General features: G+C 44.4%; 1 protein-coding gene across 1 annotated transcript in view; it reads left to right on the forward strand.

Annotated features, from left to right (window-relative positions):
• Positions 1-422: 422 nt before the first annotated feature.
• The window catches only part of cbarpb (CACN subunit beta associated regulatory protein b), a 187,873-nt gene continuing 161,664 nt past the window's right edge, over positions 423-26,631 (forward strand). Inside the window, exons 1-2 of the mRNA XM_070861086.1 lie at positions 423-626; positions 22,677-22,822. Coding sequence (XP_070717187.1) covers positions 423-626; positions 22,677-22,822 — 350 coding nt within the window. The remainder of the gene's footprint in view (positions 627-22,676; positions 22,823-26,631) is intronic.

Here is a 26,631-nt window from a genome sequence, read left to right on the forward strand (position 1 = left end):
TCCTCTTCCTGCGCCCCTTGTGGTGTGGTGGAACTGCAGGAAAGGCGGGTACAAGACAAGAATGGATGAGAATTACCTCTTTGGAATTAAGGGGACAGAGAAAGAGCGTGGAAGGTTATGTCTGTATGGTGCTTCACAGGGATGCTGGGGACAGTAAGTGCTGCATTACTAACCTGGTGCCCACAAGATGCCATCAACCTTGCCATCTCTGATGACAAGTGCTAAGTGAGTAGCCACAAGCTCCATGGCCTGCTTCTCAAATGGTAAGGGGTTTAAAGGTGGGAACACCCCATCTAGTGGCTTGCTTTTGGCGGGCATTGTGCACCAATTTGTCCTGCAAGAAGATGGAGTAAGTGATGGTAAGCCTAGCAGTTGAGGAGTCTGTGCCAAGTGGCATGGGAGAGGTGAAATAAGAGATAGAAATGTGGGTGTATGACCCTGATAAAGTGCAGGAAAGGGGTTTTCAAGTTGTACTTGTCAATTACAGGTGCCAAGAAAGCTATGTAGCCATAATGCAGGATACCCTTAACCACAGTGCACTGAGGGTTTTATTGTGCAAATGTTGCTTTAAGAGGGTGCCAAAGGTGAACAAGGAAGTAAAGGAGAGTGTGTTAGCTTGCCATCTGGTATACAGTCCTGGAAGTGAGGGTGTTGGACATCTGCATCAGTAAAGTTTTGTATTTTTCTCCTGGATGGGCTCCTGCCCTCTGGGCACAAATGGTGCCATGATTGTGTGGTCATTGTTCTGTAAAAGTATAATAAAAATACTACTAAGACATGCAGTGAAGATATTTCACAGTGAAGTGGAAGAGACAAACAATGGTCCTTTCTTACCTGGTTGCCGGACAGTCTGCTGATGGAGAGTGCAGACTGAACTGATTTTAAAAAGCTGCTCAGGAGTTTCCAGGTAGTTCAGCTGCTTAAACCTGATCCACATGAGTTTTATGCCAAAGAGGCTCTGTCTGCTCTCTCAAGGGGGACATAAAAGATCCCGTGGCACACTATTTCGAAGAAGAGCAGGGGAGTTATCCCTGGAGGCCTGGCCAATATTTATCCCTCCATCAACATAACAACAAAAAAAAATCAGATTATCTAGTCATTATCACATTGCTGTTTGTGGGAGCTTGATTGTGCGCAAATTGGCTGCCTCGTTTCCCACATTACAACATCATCATCATGGGCAGTCCCTCGGAATCGAGGAAGACTTGCTTCTACTCCCAAAGTGAGTTCTTTGATGGCTGAACAGTCCGATACGAAGCCACAGACCCTGTTACAGGTGGAACAGACATTCGTTGAGGGAAGGGGTGGGTGGGGCTGGTTTGTCGCGCGCTCCTTTTGCTGCCTGCACTTGACCTCTTCACGCTCTTTGCGTTGAGACTCGAAGAGCTCAACGCCCTCCCGGATGCACTTTCTCTACCTCGGGCAGTCTTCAGCCAGAGTCTTCCAAGTGTCAGTGGTGATGTCGCACTTTACCAGGGAGGCTTTGAGGGTGTCCTTGTAACGTTTCCACTGCCCACCTTTGGCTCGTTTACCATGAAGGAGCTCCGCATAAAGCATTTGCTTAGGGAGTCTCGTATCTGGCATGTGTACTATGTGGCCTGCCCAGCGAAGCTGATCAAGTGTGGTTAGTGCTTCAATACTGAGGATGTTAGCCTGGTCGAGGACACTGATGTTGGTGCGCCTGTCCTCCCAGAGGATTTGCAGGATCATGCGGAGACATCGTTGGTGATATATTTCCAGCGACTTGAGGTGCCTTTTATACATCGTCCATGCCTCAGATCCATACAGGAGGGCGGGTATTACTACAGCCTTGTAGACCAGAGCTTGGTGGTAGATTTGAGGGTTTGGTCTTCAAACTCTTTTCCTCAGACGGGCGAAGGCTGCACTGGCGCACTGGAGACGATGTTGAATCTCCGCATCAATGTCTGCCTTTGTTAAGAGGCTCCAGAGATATGGGAAATGGTCCACGTTGTCGAGGGCCGCGCCGTGAATCTTGATGATTGGAAGGCAGTGCTGTGTGGCGGGGACAGGCTGGTGGAGGACCTTTGTCTTACGGATGTTAAGCGTAAGGCCCATGCTTTCATATGCCTCAGTGAATACATTGACTATATCCTGGAGTGACTACACTCAAAGTACTTCACTGGCTGTAAAGCGTATTGAGTCGTCTGGTGGTCATGAAAGGCGCTATATAAATCCAAGTCTTTTTTAACTGTAGCGCAACTGAGCAGACCTAGGGAAAGGTGTACAATTCCCTCTACAGACCACCGGTGGGCAGGTTGGTTTTTTAAAGGGGCAACAGTGGCGTAACCCACTCTAGAACATTTTAGGCCCATGTTTTCAACTGATACATTTTTGCAAAAATTAGTTCAGCATAATGAGGACTGTGGCAACATTCATCTTAACAGATCAACCATATTTGCATTTTAATGTATTTAATCCATGCTGTCAATGATGGTTTATAATCCTGTATATGTGGACAATTTTGCCTTAATTTTATTTAGTATTAGAAATTAACTGGAAATAAAATTGTATAAAGTGCATGACAGGCAATGTTTTCGTATTCCTAAAACTGCTATGTAAAGGTTGTCGTGTAGGCATTAGAATGTTTGATAATTAAAAACAGATGTCTTAAAATAGCTAAGAACAATGGTGTACTGTTGAAGTAGATATTTAACTTGTGATTTGAAGAAACATTAATCTACAAGCACTGGGGTTGGGATGAACAATTTGCCATAATTTAAAATACACTGTTAGTATTTTAATACATCCATTACCAGAAATTGGGCTAGAAATTCCTCTCGGGCTGTGGCATAGAATGGGCAATATCGGATTAGCTCTCTGTAATACACAGCGCCTGATACTCAGTTCCACTGCAGTCAATAGAACTGATTATCGGGCGCTGCATGTAACGGGCGGGCGATCCGATTTGAACCACCGGCCGAGACTCATTTTTAGGCCGATATGTTCATTTATAGTTTAAATGACAGGATATAGGGGCTCTACAATTGACCTAGTGCCCAGGTTAGGGAAAGGCAAAAAATCAGCCAGGGTTCCTGGTTTTCATCACTGTCCAGTGACCCCTGATGGAATGCGACTGTTAATGTTTTGGGTCTTTTTTGCCCTTCTTGACTTCTGTATTTTAGGCCAAGTAGGGCCGAAAATTCCACATGGAATTTTTTTTGTGCAGCTGTAGAGGTATGTCCGATTTTCTAGTGGTCCGACTGCACAAAAAAAAAGTTCCAAGTTTCGCCGGCATAACCTTTCATGTTGGAGCGGTGCAGATGTCATTAACCTCTGTGGGTGGAACTTAAGGTCTGCGCTGAAAAACTATGATTGCCAGGGTAACGAGGGATGCTGGCTTTATCCTGTTGTGTCATTGTTGATTTTTCTCTCCCCCAAGAACTTATATTTTCATAACGGATGTAAGCATGTAAGAGCCTAATTTAAAAAAAAAATAGATTTTTCTCTTTGTAAACTCAACCATGACCCCATGATGCCCCCACCCGCGCCTGCTACTTCTATCCCAGGCTAAAAGGACCCTCCACCCGGTGCCGTGTCTTCAGTTCCACTGAAACAATGGCGTCTTCTCTCCACCGATTTTCTTAAGTGTAGGTAAGGTTTTGCACCCTGCAACCATGTCTCCACAATTGCAACTATATCGCATCAGTTTACATCTATTTATGCTATTAATTTGTCTACCTTATTATGAATGCTTCATGCATTCAGATACAGTGCTTTTAGATTTGTCTTTTTAACATTATTCGACATAGAAACATAGAAAATAGGTGCAGGAGTAGGCCATTCGGCCCTTCGAGCCTGCACCACCATTCAATATGATCATGGCTGATCATGCAACTTCAATACCCCATTCCCACTTTCTCTCCATACCCCTTGATCCCTTTAGCCATAAGGGTCACATCTAATTCTCTTTTGAATATATCTAACGAACTGGCCTCAACAACTTTCTGTGATAGAGAACTCCACCGGTTCACAATTCTCTGAGTGAAGAAGTTTCTCCTCATCTCGGTCCTAAATGGCTTACCCCTTATCCTTATACTGTGACCCCTGGTTCTGGACTTCCCCAACATCGGGAACATTCTTCCTGCATCTAACCTGTCCAATCCCATCAGAATTTTGTATGTTTCTGAGATCCCCTCTCATTCTTCTAAATTCCAGTGAATATAAGCCTAGTCAGTCTGGTGAACCTTTGCTGCACTCCCTCAGTAGCAAGAATGTCCTTCCTCAGATTAGAAGACCAAAACTGTGCAAAATATTCAAGATGTAGCCTCACTAAGGCCCTGTACAACTGCAGTAAGACCTCCCTGCTCTTATACTCAAATCCTCTCGCTATGAAGGCCAATATACCATTTGCCGCCTTCACCGCCTGCTGTATCTGCATGCCAACTTTCAATGACTGATGAACCATGACACCCAGGTCTCGTTGCACCTCCCCTTTTCCTAATCTGCCACCATTCAGATAATATTCTGCCTTCCTGTTTTTGCCACCAAAGTGGATAACCACTTAACATTTTTTGTACTATAGCCCTATTTATCTTATCACTATTTTTTCTTACCTGGACCCTATTTGTTAGTGCACTCTTTTTTGTTTGTATGATCTGTCCCTTCCTGACATAATCTGGTTATCCTTACCACAATCACTTTCCTCCATTGCTTCCTTTTCTTTTCTCTTTAGCATTCTAGATTTCTCTCCACTGTGGCCCTTACCCGCCCCCCCCCCCCCCCACCCTTATTTAGTTTAAAGCCCTATCTACCTCCCCAGTTATTTGATTCACTAGAACTCTGGTTCCAGCATAGTTCAGGTGTAGTCCGTCCCCACGGAACAGCGCTCTTTCCCGAGTATTGGTGCCAGTGCCCCCCCGAATCGAAACCCATTTCTCCCACACCAATCTTGGAGCCATGCATTCATCTCCCTGATTCTATTGACTCGATGCCAAATTGCTCGTGGCTCAGGTAATAATGCGGAGATTATTACCTGCTTTTCAATTTAGTCCCTAGCTGCTCAAACCCTCTCAGCAGAACTTCTTGCTTAGTCCTATTGTCATTGGTACCTATGTGTACCATGACAAATGGATCCTCCCCCTCCAAGTTCTTCTCCAGCCCGGATGAGATGTCCTTTACCCTGGCACCGCGTAGACAACACAGCCTTCGGGACCCTCACTCTCGGTTGCAGAGAACCTTATCTATCCCCCAACTATAACCACCTTCCTCTTTCCTCTTTACTCCCCCCCTCTTGAATGGCTTTCTGCACTACGGTGCCTTGGTCAGTCTACTTGTCCACCCTGCAAACTGCGCACTTGTCCTCAAGGGTTGCAAGAATCTCAAATCTATTGGACAAGTGCAGGGACTGAGGCTCCTGCAATACTACCTCCTGAATCCCCATACCTGCCTCACTCGCACTCACACCCCCCTGTCCCTGATCACGTGTCAATTCCAAAGTATTTAATCTAGAGAGTGTGGTTGCCTCCTGGAGAAAAAGGTCCAGGTAAGTTTCTCTCTCCTTGATGTTTCAGCAATGTCTGCAGCTCGGACTCCAGCTCCTCAACTTGGAGCCGAAGTTCGGCGAGCTGCAGACACTTAACGCAGATGTAGTCGCCCTGGACCAAAATGTCGCGAAACTCCCACATATTGCAGCAGCAACACATCTCCTGTTTTCCTATTATTAAATGTAATTAATTATTTTATGTGGGAAGTCAGGGACGCTTCCGGTATCCCTGACTACTACGTGTGCGGGAAGTGAATCCGCCTCCAGCTCCTGACGGACCGCATTGCGGCACTGGAGCTGCGGGTGGATTCACTCTGGAGCATGCACAATGCTGAGAATGACGTGAATAGCACGTTTTGCGAGTTGGTCTCACTGCAGGTAAAGGGTACACAGCCAGATAGGGGATGGGTGACCAACAGGAAGAGCAGTGGAAGGAAGGTAGTGCAGGGGTCCCCTGCAGTCATCCCCCTGCAAAACAGATACACCGCTTTGGGTACTGTTGAGGGGGATGACTCATCAGGGGAGGGCAGCAGCAGCCAAATTCATGGCACCGTGGCTGGCTCTGCTGCACAGGAGGGCAGGTAAAAGAGTGGGAAAGCTATAGTGATATTGGATTCGATTGTAAGGGGAGTAGATAGGCGTTTCTGCGGCCGCAGCCGAGACTCCAGGATGGTATGTTGTCTCCCTGGTGCAAGGATCAAGGATGTCTCGGAGCAGATGTAGGACATTCTGAAAAGGGAGGGTGAACAGCCAGTTGTCGTGGTGCACATAGGTACCAACGATATAGGTAAAAAACGGGATGAGGTCCTACAAGAAGAATTTAGGGAGCTAGGAGCTAAATTTAAAAAGTAGGACCTCAAAAGTAGTAATCTCACGATTGCTACCAGTGCCACGTGCTAGTCAGAGTAGGAATCGCAGGATAGTTCAGATGAATACGTGGCTTGAGGAGTGGTGCACAATTGAGGGATTCAAATTCCTGGGATATTGGAACCAGTTCTGGGGGAGGTGGGACCAGTACAAACCAGACGGTCTGCACCTGGGCAGGACCGGAACCAATGTCCTGGGGGGAGTGTTTGCTAGTGCTGTTGGGGAGGAGTTAAACTAACATGGCAGGGGGTTGGGAACCTATGCAGGGAGACAGAGAGAAATAAAATGGAGGCAGAAGCAAAAGATGGAAAGGAGAATAGTAAAAGTGGAGGGCAGAGAAACCCAAGGCAAAAAACAAAAAGGGCCACATTACAGCAAAATTCTAAAGGGGCAAAGTGTGTGGAAAAAGACAAGCCTGAAGGCTCTGTGCCTCAATGCGAGGAGTATTCAGAATAAGGTGGACGAATTAACTGTGCAGACAGCAGTTAACAGATATGATGTAATTGGCATCACGGAGACATGGCTCCAGGGTGACCAAGGCTGGGAACTCAACATCCAGTGGTATTCAACATTAGGAAGGATAGGCAGAGAGGAAAAGGAGGTGGGGTGGCGTTGCTGGTTAAAGAGGAAATTAATGCAATAGTAAGGAGGGACATTAGCCTGGATGAAGTGGAATTGGTATGGGTGGAGCTGCGGAATACCAAAGGGCAGAAAACGCTAGTGGGAGTTGTGTACAGAGCACCAAACAGTAGTAGTGAGGTTGGGGACAGCATCAAACAAGAAATTAGGGATGTGTGCAATAAAGGTACAGCAGTAATCATGGGCGACTTTAATCTACATATAGATTGGGCTAACCTAACTGGTAGCAATGCGGTGGAGGAGGATTTCCTGGAGTGTATTAGGGATGGTTTTCTCGACCAATATGTCGAGGAACCAACTAGAGAGCTGGCCATCCTAGACTGGGTGATGTGTAATGAGAAAGGACTAATTAGCAATCTTGTTGTGCAAGGCCCCTTGTGGAAGAGTGACCATAATATGGTAGAATTCTTTATTAAAGATGGAGAGTGACACAGTTAATTCAGAAACTAGGGCCCTGAACTTAAGGAAAGGCAACTTCGACGGTATGAGGCGTGAATTGGCTAGAATAGACTGGCAAAGGATACTTAAAGGGTTGACGGTGGATAAGCAATGGCAAATATTTAAAGATCACATGGATGAACTTCAGCAATTGTATATCCCTGTCTGGAGTAAAAATAAAACGGGGAAGGTGGCGCAACCGTGGTTAACAAGGGAAATTAAGGATAGTGTTAAAACCAAGGAAGAGGCATATAAATTGGCTAGAAAAAGTAACAAACCTGAGGACTGGGAGAAATTTAGAATTCAACAGCGGAGGACTAAGGGTTTAATTCAGAGGGGGAAAATAGAGTATGAGAGGAAGCTTGCAGGGAACATAAAAACTGACTGCAAAAGCTTCCATAAATATGTGAAGAGAAAAAGATTAGTGAAGACAAATGTAGGTACCTTGCAGTCAGATTCAGGTGACTTTATAATGGGGAACAAAGAAACAACAGGCCAATTGAACAAATACTTCGGTTCTGTCTTCACGAAGGAGGACCCGAATAACCTTCCGAATGTACTAGGGGACAGTGGGTCTAGTGAGAAGGAGGAACTGAAGGATTTCCTTATTAGGTGGGGAATTGTATTAGGGAAATTGATGGGATTGAAGGCTGATAAATCCCCGGGGCCTGATAGTCTGCATCCCAGAGTACTTAAGGAAGTGGCCCTAGAAATAGTGGATGCATTGGTGATCATTTTCCAACAGTCTATCGACTTTGGATCAGTTCCTATGGACTGGAGGGTAGCTAATGTAACATCACTTTTTAAAAAAGGAGGGAGAGAGAAAACGGGTAATTATAGACCAGTTGGCCTGACATCAGTAGTGGGGAAAATGTTGGAATCAATCATTAAGGATGAAATAGCAGTGCATTTGGAAAGCAGTGACAGGATCGGTCCAAGTCAGCATGGATTTGTGAAAGGGAAATCATGCTTGACGAATCTTCTGGAATTTTTTGAAGATGTAACTAGCAGAGTGGACAAGGAAGAACCAGTGGATGTGGTGTATTTGGACTTTCAAAAGGCTTTTGACAAGGTCCCGCACAAGAGATTGGTGGGCAAAATCAAAGCACATGGTATTGGGGGTAATGTACTGATGTGGATAGAGAACTGGTTGGCAGACAGGAAGCAGAGAGTCGGGATAAACGGGTCCTTTTCAGAATGGCAGGCAGTGACTAGTGGAGTGCCGCAGGGCTCAGTGCTGGGACCCCAACTCTTTACAATATACATTAACGATTTGGATGAAGGAATTTAGTGTAATATCTCCAAGTTTGCAGATGACACTAAACTGGGTGGCGGTGTGAGCTGTGAGGGGGACGCTAAGAGGTTGCAGGGTGACTTGGACGAGTTAGGTGAGTGGGCAAATGCATGGCAGATGCAGTATAATGTGGATAAATGTGAGGTTATCCATTTTGGGAGCAAAAACACGAAGGCAGAATATTAACTGAGTGGCGGCAGATTAGGAAAAGGGGAGGTGCAACGAGACCTGGGTGTCATGGTTCATCAGTCATTTAAGGTTGGCATGCAGGTACAACAGGCGATGAAGAAGGCAAATGGTATGTTGGCCTTCATAGCTAGGGGATTTGAGTATAGGAGCAGGGAGGTCTTACTGCAGTTGTACAGGGCCTTAGTGAGGCCCCACTTGGAATATTGTGTTCAGTTTTGGTCTCCTAATCTGAGGAAGGACGTTCTTGCTATTGAGGGAGTGCAGTGAAGGTTCACCAGACTAATTCCAGAGATGGCTGGACTGTCATATGAGGAGAGACTGGATCAACTGGGCCTTTATTCACTAGAGTTTAGAAGGATGAGAGGGGATCTTATAGAAACTTATAAGATTCTGACGGGACTGGACAGGTCAGATGCGGGAAGAATGTTCCCGATGTTGGGGAAGTCCAGAACCAGGGGTCATAGTCTTATGATAAAGGGTAGGCCATTAAGGACTGAGATGAGGAGAAACTTCTTCACTCAGAGAGTTGTTAACCTGTGAATTACCTGCCGCAGAGAGTTGTTGATGCCAGTTCATTGGATATATTCAAGAGGGAGTTAGATATGGCCCTTTACGGCTAAGGGGATCAAGGGGTATGGAGAGAAAGCAGGAAAGGGGTACTGAGGGAATGATCAGCCATGATCTTATTGAATGGCGGTGCAGGCTCGAAGGGCCGAATGGCCTACTCCTGCACCTATTTTCTATGTTTCTATGTTTAGTGTTAATCAAAGTATTTACCTTGTATAGTTTATTAAATTACTTAAATAAATAAAGCTTAGTTTTTAGAATTTAGTTTTCTGCTATATGTTAACTTAAAAGAAACACTTAGCCCACAGTCACTCCCAATCACTTAGCTGCCTTACCTGTGATGTCACACTGCAGGGTTCTCCCCACCCTGAGCCGTGCGATCTCCTGGGGGAGGCAAAAAAACAGATTTAAAAACCCAGGCCAATTGGGGAAAAAAAATCTGGGAAAATTCTTCTCCGACCCAACCAGGCGATCGAAACTAGTCCAGGAGATAACACTGGCCGAATTGGATTCCTTGAAGTCGCAGGTCTGCTGCGGCCTGTATCCCCACTCTCGCGCCTCGGTCTGCTCCCGCTCAGATACGCCGCCACTCTGTGGAAGAAGTTAGGAAAAACAAGGCAAAGTAAGACCTCTTGCTCCCACTTACCAAACTCTCAAGTTTCCCAATCTGTGCTGCTGCACTCCGTACTAGTTCCTATAATGTTCACAGTCTCTATACTAAACTCTTGTTCTGTAGGTCACCTTTGTAAATGCAGCTATTTTTTTTGCCTCACCAACTGTGGGAGCTAATGACATGACCCAACTTTTTGAAAGTTTCAAACCCACTCAGTGATTTGAATAGTCTTAAATAATTGCCAAATGTGATGGATTTGAGTAACGAGCAGTTGAATCCAAAAGTTAATGCCAGTCATACACATGACTGGGCACATGACTCGTATGTTTTTGTTTGAGAATGGCTTGGCTCCTTCCTCCCTTTAATCTATCTGTTCAAAGACCAAGCTGGACATATCTTTGCACCATTGCCACTGGGTCAGGCTGGGACTTGATTCCGAATTCAACTGGTTATTAAACTCCTTTAGTATTGTGCAGTGCATCTTGTAGATGTGTGTACCATCTACAAGATGCACTGCAGCAACTCGCCAAGGCTTCTTTGGCAGTACCTCCCAAACCCACGACCTCTACCAACTATAAAGACTAGGGCAGCAGGCGCATGGGAACATCACCACCATCAAATTTCCCTCCAAGTTACACAGCAACTAAACTTAGAAATATATCGCCGTTCCTTCATCGTCACTGGGTCCTGGAACTCCCTCCCTAACAGCACTGTGGGAGTTCACCTCACAGACTGCAGCAGTTCAAGAAGGCGGCTCACCACCACCTTCTCAAGGGCAATTAGGGATGGGCAATAAATGCTGGCCTTGCCAGCGATGCCAACATCCTGTGAATGAATAAAAACAATTAAAGGGACTGCTACCAAGCTAAAAGTAGTCATTTGTCTTTTTTGTCACAGCATGAATATTTGAGTGTTTGATGATGATAATGGCTGTGATGTCTTGTAAGGTAAAAACCTGCTGACACTCCCTCTGATCTTTTTCCCTATGTCCAGCTCAAACCAATGTCTAGATCATCATCATCATCATCATCATCATCATCATCATCCATCATCATAGGCAGTCACTCGGAATCGAGGAAGACTTGCTTCCACTCTTGGCATGAGTTCTTAGGTGGCTGTACAGTCCAGTACAGAACCACAGTCTCTGTCACAGGTGGGACAGACAGTGGTTGAGGGGAAGGGTGGGCAGGGAGCCTGGTTTGCCGCACGCTTCTTCCACTGCCTGTGCTTGATTTCTGCATGCTCTTGGTGACAATACTCGAGGAGCTCAGCGCCCTCCTGGATGCACTTCCTCCACTTAGCTTAGTCTTTGGCCAGGGTCTCCCAGGTGTCAGTGGGGATGTCGCACTTTATCAGGGAGGCTTTGAGGGTGTCCTTGTAACGTTTCCTTTGCTCACCTTTGGCTCGTGTGCCGTGGACGAGTTCCGAGTAGAGCGCTTGCTTTGGGAGTCTCGTGTCTAGCATGCGAACTATGTGGCCTGCCCAGCAGAGCTGATCGAGTGTGGTCAGTGCTTCAATGCTGGGGATGTTGGCCTGGACGAGGACACTAAATGACTAGAACATTTATTCTGTGTCACTGAAACTAAAAACTAGCGTGACATTTCTTTTGAAGGATATGCCAGTGTTTTAAATTACACTGAATTATCCATCCAACCCAGTTATTATAGATCTATATTTCTTCAAATTATTAAGTATAATATATGATTCAAAAGTACAACCATTATTCTTAGCAATTTATTGAATATCTGTCCAGGGCACACACAAACAGAATGTATAGGGTGGCTTGCATTCATCGAGCTGAATCCCAGGAGAGCCTTTCGGGAAGAAGGGGAGAAAATTGAAGAGGAAAAGGCAGTTTATAAAAATGACAGTATCCTGAAGGGGGCAGTGGTTTTGATTTGTCAGTGTCAGCAGTGAGTTCTTCAGTACTTAACAGATTTATCCAGCATCATAGCAAAGGCTTTAACATTGACATCCTTCATGTAACCAATTCTGCCACAATCTCCCTGGCGATTTAAGTTAAGATGTGACCAGTTCAAGCAAATGAAAAGGTTGTCAATGAGAATACCAAATGCCTGTTAAAGAACCCCACCTGGAAATTCAGCAGCGCCGAGTGGATCATTGACCTGGCATGCTCTGCTTGGGCTTCCCTGCTCTAGTTGCGTCCTAACCCACATTACAACAGTGACTACACTTCAATAAGTACTTCATTAGCTGTAAAGCGCTTTGAAACGTCCGATGGTCGTGAAAGGCACTATATAAATGCAAATCTTTCCTTCTTTCCTTCCTTTTACGGTCCTTTAAAAGGACCACTAGAGACCACCGCCAAAGGGTAAGTATTTTAATTTTAAACATACCTTGATGTGGCGCCAGGAGGCACAGACGTGCTTCTTCAAGCTCCACAGCGGTACCACGAGCCGCTGCTGGTCCTCACTTGTTCCCTGCCCCCACCCCTCCTGCTCCCAGGACCTATCTGGGGAGCGGGCAGGGAAGTGCAGTTGAGGCCAAGATCAGATCAGCCATGATCTTATTGAATGGCGGAGCAGGTTCGAGGGGCCAAATGGCCTACTCCTGCTCCTATTTCTTATGTTCTTTGCAATGAAGATCCTACGTCGAATGGGCTAAATTAGGTTCTAGACCTCCAATTTTCCTGCAGCTACCTGAGAATGGGGTCTGATGGCTGTGATCCCAAATGGCAGACCATTGCTCTGTTATAGCTTGGCACAAAGGTGCTTGAACGGTGGCCTGCACATGCCTGCGCTGAGCTCTGTTTCCTGAGCACCTAACTTCTGATGGGCAGGAGTATTTGTTTTGTCCTCGCATTAAATAGGTTCCATATAAAACGTGAATATCAATGAACCACTTGGGACACTTTTAAAATGTGGCTTTGCTTTGGACTATAGTTATACCGCAATAAGTGCAAACTTGAATCAGTCAAGATGACCTATTGGAGGGGTGCCTATGGCTTTGCTTTACTGCACTTGGGTACCAGATTGGGACCTGACACCCAAGTTATGCTACTACTTTTTAAACTGATGGGTACCTAATTACATTGCATTGATATGAAAGTGGCAGTATAACTGCACCCTAACTCTCCATACCCTTGTATCTTTATCATTAACAATACAGGTTATCTTTAAAAGATAAGAGACCTGGGACCGAAATTCAGCCTCGTGAAAATGGCTCTTACCGTCGGAAAACGGCAATCACGCGGCGGAGTCTAATGGCCGCGGATTTGGGGTTGAATGGCGGCCGCTCGCAAAATTCTCCTAGGTGTTTTTTCCGGTGGTCCCCATTTCTTCCCCGCTGCTGCTGGCCCCTCCTAAGTGCGTCATCAAAGCGCGCACCACCGATCTCCCACACCTCCATTGAAAGTCAGGGCAAAAAATCTTCGGGCCCGCCGAGCGGTGCCCCCGGCAGCTTTTTCTGTCGGTGCACTGTGTTGGAAGTGTGTGCGACATGGCTGTGCGGCGGCTATTCAAGGGGAGGGCGCATTGCCGCAGTCGGCATTTCATTTTATTTGTTGGCCAACTGCCATGTCGGCCCGACAATCATGTCCCTGGGTTCGGCCGGGCCGCCAACAGTCAGCCTGGCACCCCCCCACAAGGTCGATACCCTCCCTGGTGGACCTAACTAAAATAATCAGAGAGCCCGCAGCTTTAAGTGAAGGGGTGACGCACACACGTCATGACATCATCAGCACCAGGCCGATGACTGACAGCGGCGGAGACACCGTCCCGCCCCTCTAGTGTGCTCACCTCCGCCCCTATTATGAGAGACTTCCGGTCCGCTCGAAAAATATGACAAAGAGCTGAATTTCGCGCAAGAGGCCATCTCATCCACAGCGATGGTGAAAACACATCGACAGCGGTAGGTGCGACCTGTTTTGGGTGGAGCTGAGTTTCTGCCCCTCCTTTTTAAAAAAAAAACCCCACTATGGTTTGGTAGAATATTAATACATAGAATTACATTGAATTTATGTGTGTTTTGCTCCACACGAGCCTCCTCCCATTCCTCCTCTTCTAACCCTTTCAGCATAACCGTCTGTTCCTTTCTCCCTCATGCGTTCATCTAGATTCACCTTAAATGCATCTCTGTTATTCACCTCAACTACTCCTTGTGGTAGCACATTCCACATTCTACCCACTCTCTGGGTAAAGAACTTTATCCTGAATTCCCGATTGGATTGGTCTTACCCTTATGGCTCCTGGTAATACCAACATGTTGTGTATTTCAAAATAATAAGGCATGTTTCATTTTCCAATTGTATCTCTTTGTGGGTTACATGGAATGATAGATTAAGACTTAAAATACATTTTTATATATAATTTGGGTAACGAGCATTTTTTTCACTATAGATCTGCCAACTAACGTTTAGTTTATAGGCACCTGAAAAACTCTGGGGTCTATTTTCAATCCCAGCATAAATTTGGCGGGCAGTGGTCAGGGCTTGCGCTCTGCTCAACCAACAGCTTTAGCGTGGGGCCCACTCCACATTTTGTGGCCGGGCCTCATCTACATGAATTCAGTGAGCTGCCGGTGCATATTGCGCTCCGTAAAGGCAGTGCCGATCTGGGCGCTGACCAATCCAGCTGATTTTGAAGAGCCCGAAGCAGTACATCGGGAAGCTGGAGTGGAAGTATCAGACGTTAAAGGAAGCACTAGCTTACAGCAGCAGGCACAATATTTGCCTCATTGACAGTAGCAAGGAGATTAAAGATGGCAGCCTTTAAAGCTCAAAACCCAGAAATGACTTCCAGCATTCCTTAGTTGTCGCAAAGGATCCCTTTAATGGACCTTCAAAATGGCCACCTCCAGACTTCTATCACTCGTGTTTAGTGGGCGGGAGATGTAACTGGAAGTAACCCAACAGGCAGACCAAAACGCCGTCAGAACTCCTAACTATGTCATCTGAATCTGATTACTATATGTTTATGAGGTCCCATTTGTTTCCAATGGCCGCATTCTCCCCGATAGCTGTTAATAATTATATCCGAGGTTAATAATTGAAGTTGAGGAGGTGGGTGCAAATTGCAAGAAAGATTAGAACCAGAGTTCCATGAGGAGCTGAAGTAAGGGAACAAAAACAAATTGAGTCTACAGATGCATAGAAATCATTTCCCTTCAACTTCAATTTTAATGAGTTAAACATGAAAGCACTAACCCTGAATGAATCCCTATGTAACAGTTTACAGGATAGTTTCCCTTGAGGACATTTCAAACTTTTATTGCTTGTGGTTTTGCCCATCAACCAGTGTCGCTGCCTGCAGTACCACTTATGTAAGACAGTATCTGGTTTAAAAGCTTACAAGTTGCTTGTTTTAAGAATCTGGAACTTCAACTTTCTGAAGCTTTTCACATATGGTATTGGAATTTCTTTTGTGAACAATTTGGTTCTCTTTTAACAAAGTATGTTTTCATGGATTGCCAAAAACAGATGTCTGATCTTAACCACTGTTACATTTTTTTATTACACAAGGAAAGAAAGAGCTGCTTTATGAAAAGGTTAAAGACTATGTGAAGGGATTCTATGTATTTTTAAGTGATGTTCAAAGGCCAACAAAAGGAACACTGTGCTTCGATTAAAGGTCATTAAGTTTATATTACCATTCACTGAATTATTCCCAAATTATATCATTTAGAACCGTATACGTTTTTAGCACAGAAGGAGGCCATGTGGCTCATCGTGAGTGTGCTGGATCTTTGCTAAAGCACTGCAAAACTAACCCCCCCCCCCCCGCCCAGACTGCTCTGTCCAAAGGCCTGGTAACTCCAGTTGCTTCAAATATTTATCCACTTTTCTCTTGAAACATACAATGGTCTCCCTCAACTACTCCCTGTGGCACAGCATGCCATACTCCAACAACTCTCTGTCAAGACATTTCCCCTAACTACGCTCCCCTCTCTCTTCATGAGAATTTTAATTGAAGACTCCTTGTCACTGACTCCCAAATCAGACAAAATAATCTTTTACTATTCACCCTAACAGAATTCTTCATGATTTTAAAAGCCATTATTTAATCGCCTTTTAGTCTTCTGTGCCAGTGGAAATAGTCCCAGTAACTAAAGTTTCTACTCATAATAGTTTCCTGATATCATCTTAGTGAATAGGACACCCAAAACTGTGACTACTTGTGACTTAAAAACATTCATTCTCAGGATGTAGCCGTCACTGGCAAGACGAACATTTATTAGCCATCCCTAGCTGCCCTGAGAAGGAGGTGGTGGGCCTTTCTCTTGAACCATTAATAGTGGTTTGATACAACTGAGTGGCTTGCTAGGCCACTTAAGGGCAGTTAGGAGTCGGCCATTTTGGTGTGAGATTGGAGTCACATATAGGCCGGACTGGGTAAGTGCAGCAAGTTTCCTTCCTGTAATGTATTTGCTTCATGGGTTCTTTGCTTAAGAATTCATAGCAACATATTGCCACTAAGAACTAGTTGGTTTATTAACAAAGGTTTAACAATCAAACTACACATTACCAGTTCATCCACGAGGCTCACAACAGCGTGCCTCATCGTGGATGAACTAGACTCAACTAGACTGGGGTTTTATTGAGTCTTGTGAACATCACGTGACTGGCTAAACCACACACAATGCAACAGCTCGACAAACTTGTGAGGTGCATAAATTACACTTCCCAAAAGGACGTTTGTGAACCATTTAGGTTTTTACAACAATCTGACAGCTTCTTAGTTGCTTTTACTACTAACACAGCTTTTTATTTTCAGATTTTTTTTAACTGAATTCAAATTCTCAAACTAATATGATGGGATTTTAACTCATATATTCTCTGAAACAATTATTCCCGATTTCTGGATTACTAGTCCAGTAACATAACCTCTACACTACCATACTCCTGTAATTGTGGCTTAACTATTGCCTTCTCCAAATTTATCGTTCCCTTGTTGCTTGTATACTGTATCCCTTTTTATAAAATTCAAAGAGCTATTTTGCTTTTTCATGGCTTTATCTGTCCTGTCTTTAATTATTCTTTATGCTTTTAAAAGTACTTACTTATTATCTTATCTACTAGCTTATTACAATAGACCTTTTTAGCCTTATTATTCCTGTTCACCTCCCAACTATACATAGTCCTCATTATTTTCTTAAGTATTATAAACCCTAGTTTATCATAGACCTGCCTTCTAAGTTTCTGTTTAGTTTTATCGGGCCCAAGTTTCCCCAGGAGTTGCTCCCTTTTTTTTTTGGAGCAACTAGATTTTTTTGCAGTATCTTAAAAATCGCAATTCTTCCCATTTAATTTGCTCCAGTGTAAGTGAGTTAGTTAGGTTTTTTTTTAAGTTTAGTTTTTATTTTCAAAAGGGGTCGTTACCAGCCACTTACACCTGTTTTAGCCATTTAAGCAAGTTTAGCCAGCTAAAAGTTACTCCAAACTAACTTAGGCCAGCATATGTGGCCACTTTTGTATGTTCAGAAAAACCTTGCGGTAAATTAAGAAATCAGCGCAGGTAGTCAGAGATGGGCGGGGGGCGAGGGAAGTGAGACGATTTTGTAAAGCACTAAGCACCTTCACAACAACATTCACTAAGCATTAAAAAAAGCAGTACATTTAAAGCACCAAGCACTAAACAAAGCACAAAAATAAGCATTCAATAACAAATAAAAAATACAAGGAAGCTGAGAGGACCTGCACCTAGCACCAAGACTTACAAAGCACAAAAAACAATAAGCAATTAATTAACAAATAAATAATAGAAGGAATCCTGCACCTAAAGCACCAAGGCCAAAGGAATAAGCAATCAATCAATCAATAACAAATAAAAAATAGAAGTCCTACCTTTTATGTGAAGGGAAGGCAGCAGGCCGCCGATGAGGGAATCCATTTGGCCAGGTCTAGGGTGGTAGACGCTTACTGGGAGGCTAGGCTCAACGCGGCATCGGGGGAGGGGGATGGAGCGGGGGGGGGGGGGGTGGGGGGAGAGGAGTGGGAGCATTTTTTTTAGATCCAATAAACCAATAAAGAAACTTCTCAGGCTACAAGTGCTGAAGCTGTGGCAGTTTCATACTTCCAGTGAGGTGGAAGTACCCTCTTGGACTTGTAATAATGAGCCAGCCTGTGAATTCTGCTCTCAATAAGAATCAAATGGAACTTGGCATCTTTATCCTTCCTGTTCCCCTCCAAATGCTTGCGGACAGCCACAGCAGTCTTGATCAAATGGCGGGGAGCCCATTCAGCCAGGGCTAGGGATGGCGTGCTTCGGGCCCCTCCCACACAACCTGCAGAGATTTGGGGGCGAGGAGCTCCTGCACATGCGTGCTCACTCTAGCGCGCATGTGCAGAGGTCCCGGCACTGTTTTCACTAGCTCCTCCCCCCATTCCTTCTGCTGTGTTACACCAAGGGCCTGCAATGTTCCAGCAGCGGGGAGAATACCACGGTAAGTTTTAGGCACGGTTTTTCTTCTACAAAGTCGGCGCACCTCACGGAGGTGTGCCGTTCTAAGCGGGGGGTGGGGGGGGGGATAAACTTGGGCCCAATCTCTCTAACTCTGATTTGGGCATACTCCTGCTCTTAATTCTTATGCTGCTGGTTGAATGCTGGAGGAAGAGGTACTCAAGTAGAGATCCACAACTTGTGAGGAAGAGGTCCCCATTTATATTCTGCACTGTGCTGCCAGTCCCTGTTGGAGGCATTGTTTTGTGCATCGTCCAACAGCGGCTCAAGTGACCTGTGGAAGCTTGGCTCCTGAGGACATTCCCAGTTAGCAGGCATTTGAGTTCTTCCACTTGACGGATTTACACCAAAGCTGAAACATATCTCACTGCCCCTTTTCAGTCCAGCACCAGACTAGATAAAGGTGGCAGGTTCCCTAGTTGGGCTATTATGACAATTCAGCTTTTTAACTTTTTTTTTCTGGTGCTAGCCAACAAATGACCAGATATGTTTGGTGTAGAAAGTCTATGGGGCATAGAGCAGTCTGGAAAAAAAAATGACACATTTTTGGAGACTTAGCCAGTTTAACTTTTTATGGGTGAGGATGTAATTTATGCAGTATTAAAAACAGTGCCATCAGAACTGGAACTACTGAACTCTTATAAGGCCGCTCCTCATTGTTCAGCTTTGTTGTAGATCCGTGGAAGAACTTAGATGCCCCCTATCTGGGAAAGTCAAAATAACAATCTTCAGAAGCCAAGTTTCCACAGGTCAATGTTGGAAGATGCGCAAAACAGTGCCTCCAGTAGGAACTGACAGCACAATGTAGAATATAAATGGAGAGACCATCCTCACACAAGTTGTGGATCTCTGCTTAAGTACCTCTTCCTCCAGCACTCAACCAACAGCATAACAGAAGCCTTAAGGAACTGGAGAAGGTGTTCGACTTGTCATGTGTTTGAAGATCTGGCTCTCCCTGTAGTATGGTTAATCACTAATTATAATGTTTAATTGTAGAGATGTAATGTTTAGTCAGTTGGTGCAGAAATATGAACTGCTAAATGAGTTCTGAGTTAAGATGTGGTAGTAAGGATTAAAATCTATCGAGGAGTGCTTTATAGGAACGCTTCTGCTTTGACAGAACAGTGGAATTCAACAAGGGATTTCAATAAGCCAAATGTTTAAAATAATGAACAATTTTACTAGATTTTGTTAACTAAATTTAATGTTTTATTGTACTAATGGGAATTTTTTTTAAAGAGGTTACTCCTCAATTTTCTTCTACCCAACGTTTTGTCTTCGGTTACCTGATGGGCAGGATAGAGGCCCTTATGTGGGTTTATTTCTGCAGCTGTCAATCCAGGTTACACGAGATCACTGGGGAAGGTGCCTCTGACTGCTTATGTTTAAATTTGTTGTACATAACCATAACCCTAACGAATTGGAGGAGATGTTCAACTTTTCATGCCTTTCACCATCTACAAGGCACAAGTCAGGAGTGTGATGGAATACTCTCCATTTGCCTGGATGAGCACAGCTCCAACAACACTCCAGAAGCTCGACACCATCCAGGACAAAGCAGCTCGCTTGATTGGCACCTCATCCACCACCTTAAACATTCACTCCCTCCACCACCGGCGCACCGTGGCTGCAGTGTGTACCATCTACAAGATGCACTGCAGCAACTCACCAGGGCTTCTTCGGCAGCACCTCCCAAACCTGCGAACCTCTACCACCTAGAAGGACCAGGGCAGCAGGCACATGGGAACACCATCACCTGCAAATTCCCCTCCTAGTTACACACCATCCTGACTTGGAAATAAATCGCCGTTCCTTCATCGTCGCTGGGTCAAAATCCTGGAACTCCCTTCGTCGCAGCATTGTGGGAGTACCTTCACCAGACGGGTTGCAGCGGTTCACGAAGGGAGCTCACCACCACTTTCTCAAGGGCAATTAGGGATGGGCAATAAATACTGGCCCTGCCAGTGATGCCCACATCCTGCGAACGAATTAAAAAAAAAGATTTGCTCGTAGCTTCCTATAACCGATAGGCATCGCAGGACATCAACTTCTTTATTGATCCAAATTTTAAAAATGTCTTGAAAAAGAAAAATGAACTGGTATATATTTTATTTTGGACAGGCCATCAATTAGTTAGTGATGCCCTCCTGGTGGGGAGGATGTTTGAAGTTGTCCTAGTTGGTGGCTTTGGGCTTCGCACCAATGATTATTTATGCAACTTTATCTAGTCTTTCTGCGTGTCTGTTCCATAGTCAGGACAAAATTGTACTCCACGTACCAGCAGTGTTGGTACCCCCCTCCCACCTTCTGAGAAGGCTGCTTCTCAGTTTCTTAGGTAAAAATTGTTGGTGAGGAAATGCACTATCATCCACAAATAGGACACTCCACACCTTCATGAACACAAATGTTCATTCCCTCCCACCATGCCCCCCCCCACCCCCCCGCACAATATACATTTCCAACAACATACTTCAGTGAATTGTTCCTATTATTTCACCATACCAGATGCTTATTCTGTTGTACTTCAGCTTACAAGAAATACACCACTTTCCCTTTGTAAAATGTATGACTAATTTTAGTGCATCTCAAGTATAAGAAAAACTGACAAATCCAGTGAAAGATCTATTGTTTATAATAAGCATTTTGTCAGGACATTTTATAAATATCTCCTATCATTACATTATAGTCTCTCAAACTTTAATATGGCAGTTCAGCTGCCCAATTGTTTAGCTTAAAATATGGTCTACATAACTCAATAAAGTTATTTCCTTTCTTTGCTCAGCTAATGCATTCACTTCCCCGAATGTGCATCCTCCAGCTTTGCGGTAAATGGAGACCATTTTCTATCGTCACGCGATCCATTTAAAGGGCCATCCACTGTCTGTTCATTAGTATCACATACAGCCCTATTAATAAAATAGTGATAATTCCACAACACATAACACTTTACAAGAAACTTTTACATCACCTCACATGCCAAGGTGGGCAAAAGGTGTTCATTCAACAGAGTTATTTTTAGTACTAATTTTGAAGCTTAGATATTCTGGGCTATGTTTTTAACACAAGGGCCCTGGTGTTACTCTGTGGGATACTAGCGGAAAAACACAAACACATTTGTCTGAAACTTTTCTCTCCTATTTTAGTGGAGGCATTGAACATTTATTTTAGCAGGTCTTCAGACAAACACTTTAACGTACATATACGAGAATCCCACTGCGTAACATCGGGAACAAACGTGTTAACTAAATGTCACAGCACTATTTATGCCCTGATTCTGTCAGTATAGTGAGAAAGACTCAACAGTGCTGTAATTGTGACATTAAGATGTTTTTTCTCTACCAGCTCCCAGTAGCACATTTTTCAGTAGTAGCAGGCAAGACAAGAAGAGTATTTGTATTTTCAGATTAAAGCAACTGTGAATGTGGGAACTCGTTACCACAGAGAGTAGTTGAGGCAAATAGGCATTTAAGGGGAGGCTAGATAAGCATATGAAGGAGAAGGGAATAGAGGGCTTTGCTGATAGTTAGATGAGGAAAGACTGGAGGAGGTTCAAGTGTAGCATAAATCCCGGCATAGACTGGTTGGGCCGAATGGCCTGTTTCTGTGCTATATATCCTATGTAAACTGAATTTTCAACAGAAATGATAAATATGAAATGGCTAAAGCAGCAGGGAAAACCATGTGCATACCTTGTACTTGCATGCCTAGGCATTCTGGTCATAATGCCAATGTTAACCTATATGGCACAGTCTCTTAATTCAAAAAGTCTAATGATTCAGTTTCTTTTAAGTACTAATTTCCCACTGTGATATGTTACTAACATTGCTTAATTCAAATGATTGGATAATTCAAGCTTTTGTTTTTGCTGAAAAAACAACTTTGAATTATTAGGAGTAGACTCTTCATCTCGAGAGAGAATGCATGTTTGACTGTTCTTCAAGTGATTTGTTTCCTTCGTTACCACAGATAATGTAAAATGACCAGGGGTATTTCTGACTATTCCCGGTTCAAATGCTACATTGTTCAAATTTTTATGTCTATTTGTGTGTACATTTACAGTGCTATCTGTCTTCACTGTTTAAAAACAATAAATGATCCTTGTGCTATTGCCACAGATTTAATTGATTATAAGATTTTGCTTTGTTGCAGGCCATTCCCAAAGATCCAAGTGTCCAGGATGGTTATGTCCTACTGCTTGTCCTGGTGTCTGTCTTCATCGGTGGGACTTTAGTCCTGCTCTCTGGTATCTTGATTATCTGCCGAAGATGCTGTGAAACTGACAGAAGGTATTCAAGGTACGTCATGTGGCAGACATCCTCCATACTCCATTTCTTTAATCGATTGGAAGAGTCCAGTTGCATATCTGCCCAATAGCATTGTCTTCAGAACATAAAATCGATACAAATCATGTGCCCTATACTTTCTTGCACTGTATTTCAGAATAATTAGTTTTATTGTATACATATATCATGTATTGGTCTGCTCATAAGATTGCAAGCAAAACATTTGTTCATGTAACACAGTAATATCTGGATTGCAAGCCAACAATCCCTGTATGTAATTGTATTGTACTATATATCCACATTCATACAATTGTTCTGACTAGATAGCGCATTGTGTTGTGAAACTTTTATCCCAGATCCAGCCCCAACAGCTGGGATAAAAGTTTCCTTTCACTGACATCTGTTATACATCTTAATCCAAATGAATCTTGGCAGTATCAGTCTGGCTCCTAGTGAAAACAAGTCTACTGCACAAAGCTGCCATAATTCAGCATTAATTGTGCAATCTCATTAACAGAAGCCGAAACGATAGATGTTGTGGGAAATGGAAATGACACTGGTGCAATAAGGGGCAGTCTTATACTTTGCAGTTAAAGGATATTGTTGGGACTGTTTGTGCAGACTGATTGGGTTCGCCACGACTTGGGAAAGAAAGTATTATATAGTTCCGTATCATATCTTTAGGACATCCCAAAATGGTCTGCAGCCAGTGGAATACTTCTGCACAACAATCAAATGCAGACAGCAAGGTCCCACAAACAATAAATGGATAAGCTGTTTCTGGTGTATTGCTGAGGGAGGAACATTGGCGAAGACACTCGGAGAACTCTTGCTCTTCAAGCAGTGCTGGAGGGGGGAATTTTACGGGGGGGTCAGTGGGCGCGGTTAGTGGCGAGTCAGGTGGGAAAAATTTTTTTTATAAAGCAGGTCGGGACCCCGCTGTCAACCCATGGCGACACACACTTTTCCCAAATGTCGGGTCTGTCAACGCTGAACAGACCCGGCACACAGCGGCAGGGGAGGGAATTGAGACAATTATTGGCTTGCTTAGAAGCCCTTAAACTTTTAACTTTACCAGGTCACCCACGGAATACACACAGCTCCTGGACCCCATCTGTTCATCTGAGGCGGAGGTTGAGTGGCCATTGAAGCAGATGATTGGTGACAGCGTTAAGACTTGTATAAACCCTCAGAATTTACACCGGCACACTTTCCAAACTCAGAGACTCTTTTTGGTTTTCCCCTTTGAAGACAAATTGTGCTTTATGCAGGCTGCAAGTCTTTGTAGTAAACTCTCCAGCCAGGCTCATTGCAGCAACCTCTCTCACCTTTTGACAGAGTGCTTCTGTCATCTCACCTTCAAATGGTACCTACTCTCAGGATGGGAACCATTTACACTCTGTCACCTTGGCCCTCAGAATCTGACCACGATGAACCCCAACACCAGCAGCACCAACACCAACCTTCTCCGCAATCAGCAGATGCCACACAGGGCATCAGCACCCGACCACATTGCTGCCTGGGATGCCACGGTTGGCCTCACCATGGCCAGATTTACTTCACTTGACGTTGTACACCCTGGCTGCCACATGATGCACCAGGTTGGCACCACCGCACACCAGAAAGCATCCCTATAATGTCCAAGCCATTTCTTTCACACTCATCACTATTGCAGAGGGTACGGTTACATCTCATCACTCACTGCAACTCACTAAACCACTTCCAAAGGTGCACACATATCTGTCCAAGAAGGCAAAGAGTAGAAAATAAAGGTTTTAATGTTTGACCCCACGGTAACAGAAACTTTGCAAAAACATTGCATAAACATCCAAATGCCTACCCTTGTATGTTGTTAGAAAGAAAGACTTGCATTTATATAGCGCCTTTCATGACCACCAGATGTCCCAAAGTGCTTTACAGCCAATGAAGTACTTTTTGAAGTGTAGTCACTGTTGTAATGTAGGAAATGCAGCAGCCAATTTGCGCATATCACAGTCCCACAAACAGCAATGTGATAATGACCAGATAATCAGTTTTTTGTTGTGTTGATTGAGGGATAAATATTGGCCAGGACACAGGGGATAACTCCCCGAGGACTAGGATGAGGGCGCGAGTGTGAGGGATAGTTAGGGGGATGGGGAAGTGATAATGTAGATAGAGAGGGATGGGTGGAGTTGCAAGGCAAGTTGGTGTGAGTAAGGATGTGCGGGAGTACAGTAGGGAAGGCAGAGTGATGAGGATGTGATGAGTGGCACAGCAGGATGAGGTCGAGTGTGGCTTTGCTGTAATGTTTCATGGTCTACTGAGATCATTGAATGCTTTGCGCCACTGCAGCCTGGTCCTCCTGATGACTTCCCTGCTTGTACCCTCAAGTGCAATTTGCAACCAGGCTGTGTTGATCTTCTGGGGAGGTCTCTTCCACCCATGGGAAGGGAAGAGAACCTCCCTATGTGCTGTGACTCCTTCCATAAACATATGGAGGGAGCTGTGGGAAAGGCTGGTTGCAGCTGTGCATGTCTGTGCAGTGCTGGTCAATGTTTGCAGCACCTCCAATGCTGTAGAACACTGACAGCACAACTGTCAAAGTACATTTTGGACATGATCCCTTTAAGGAAACTGGCTGATCATGCGTCATCGAATGATGTCATAAGAACATAAGAACATAGAAATAGGAATAGGAGTAGGCCATACGGCCCCTTGAGCCTGCTCTGCGATTCAATAAGATCATGGCTGATCTGATCATGGACTCAGCTCCACTTCCCCGCCCGCTCCCCATAACCTCTTATCCCCTTATTGTTTTAAGAAACTGTCTATTTCTGTCTTAAATGTATTCAAATGTCCCAACTTCCCCAGCTCTGAGGCAGCGAATTCCACAGATTTACAACCCTCAGAGAAGAAATTTCTCCTCATCTCTGTTTTAAACGGGCGGCCCCTTATTTTAAGATCATGCCCTCAAGTTCTAGTCTCCCCCATCAGTGGAAACATCCTCTCTGCATCCACCTTGTCAAGTCCCCTCAGTCATCGGACCTGCTTCCTTCAATTGGGCTGGAAACGGGCGGGCGGGCTTAACAAGCCCAATCAAGGTAAAATCCTTTTGGGCAGCGGGCTGGAGCCAGCAACGAGATCAGGGACCCCCCCCCAACCTCGACTTCAGCCGCCAGGGACCCGCCAAGGTTGGGGAGATCGCGGCCATAGACTCTGTTACATCCACTGATTAGGCATCACCTACAACAGTACAGCACTCCTTCAGTATTGTGTATTCAGAATGTCAGCCTAGATTGTGTGATGAATTCTGCTGTGGGACTCGAACCCCACAATCGTTTGGCTCTGATAACTGAGCTGGCACTATATTAAGAACAAAAAGAGAATATGTTTGGTTCCTCAGGACTACGAATATTTGTGTTTAAAAAGCACAACACATGAACAACAAAAGCAATTAAAAAAAAAAAAATTCTCATTGCAGCTTTTGGTCATTCCTGCTAAACTCTACTTTGTTTTGGTGTCCATTTTTCCTTATGCATCTGTGAAGCACCATGGGACATTTGTTTTATGTTGAAGGCACTATATAAATGCAATTTGTTTCTGCTGCTTTCAAGATCTTCAGTCATGCTGTTATCTATTTGTGATTGGCAAACGTGACATACAAAATGAGAAAATGGATTAATTATATAAACTGCTGCAAAACATTTTTATTCAATTGATCCTGAGGACATTAAAGGAATTGATTTAGAACTTTAGTTAAGGAGTTGTTCTGTTTGGATTGGATTCCTTCATCCCATTAAGCATTTCACTGTACAGCATTGGATTTTTCAAACTGTTGG

This window comes from Pristiophorus japonicus, chromosome 18 (assembly GCF_044704955.1).
Source record: "Pristiophorus japonicus isolate sPriJap1 chromosome 18, sPriJap1.hap1, whole genome shotgun sequence".
Lineage (NCBI taxonomy): Eukaryota > Metazoa > Chordata > Chondrichthyes > Pristiophoridae > Pristiophorus > Pristiophorus japonicus.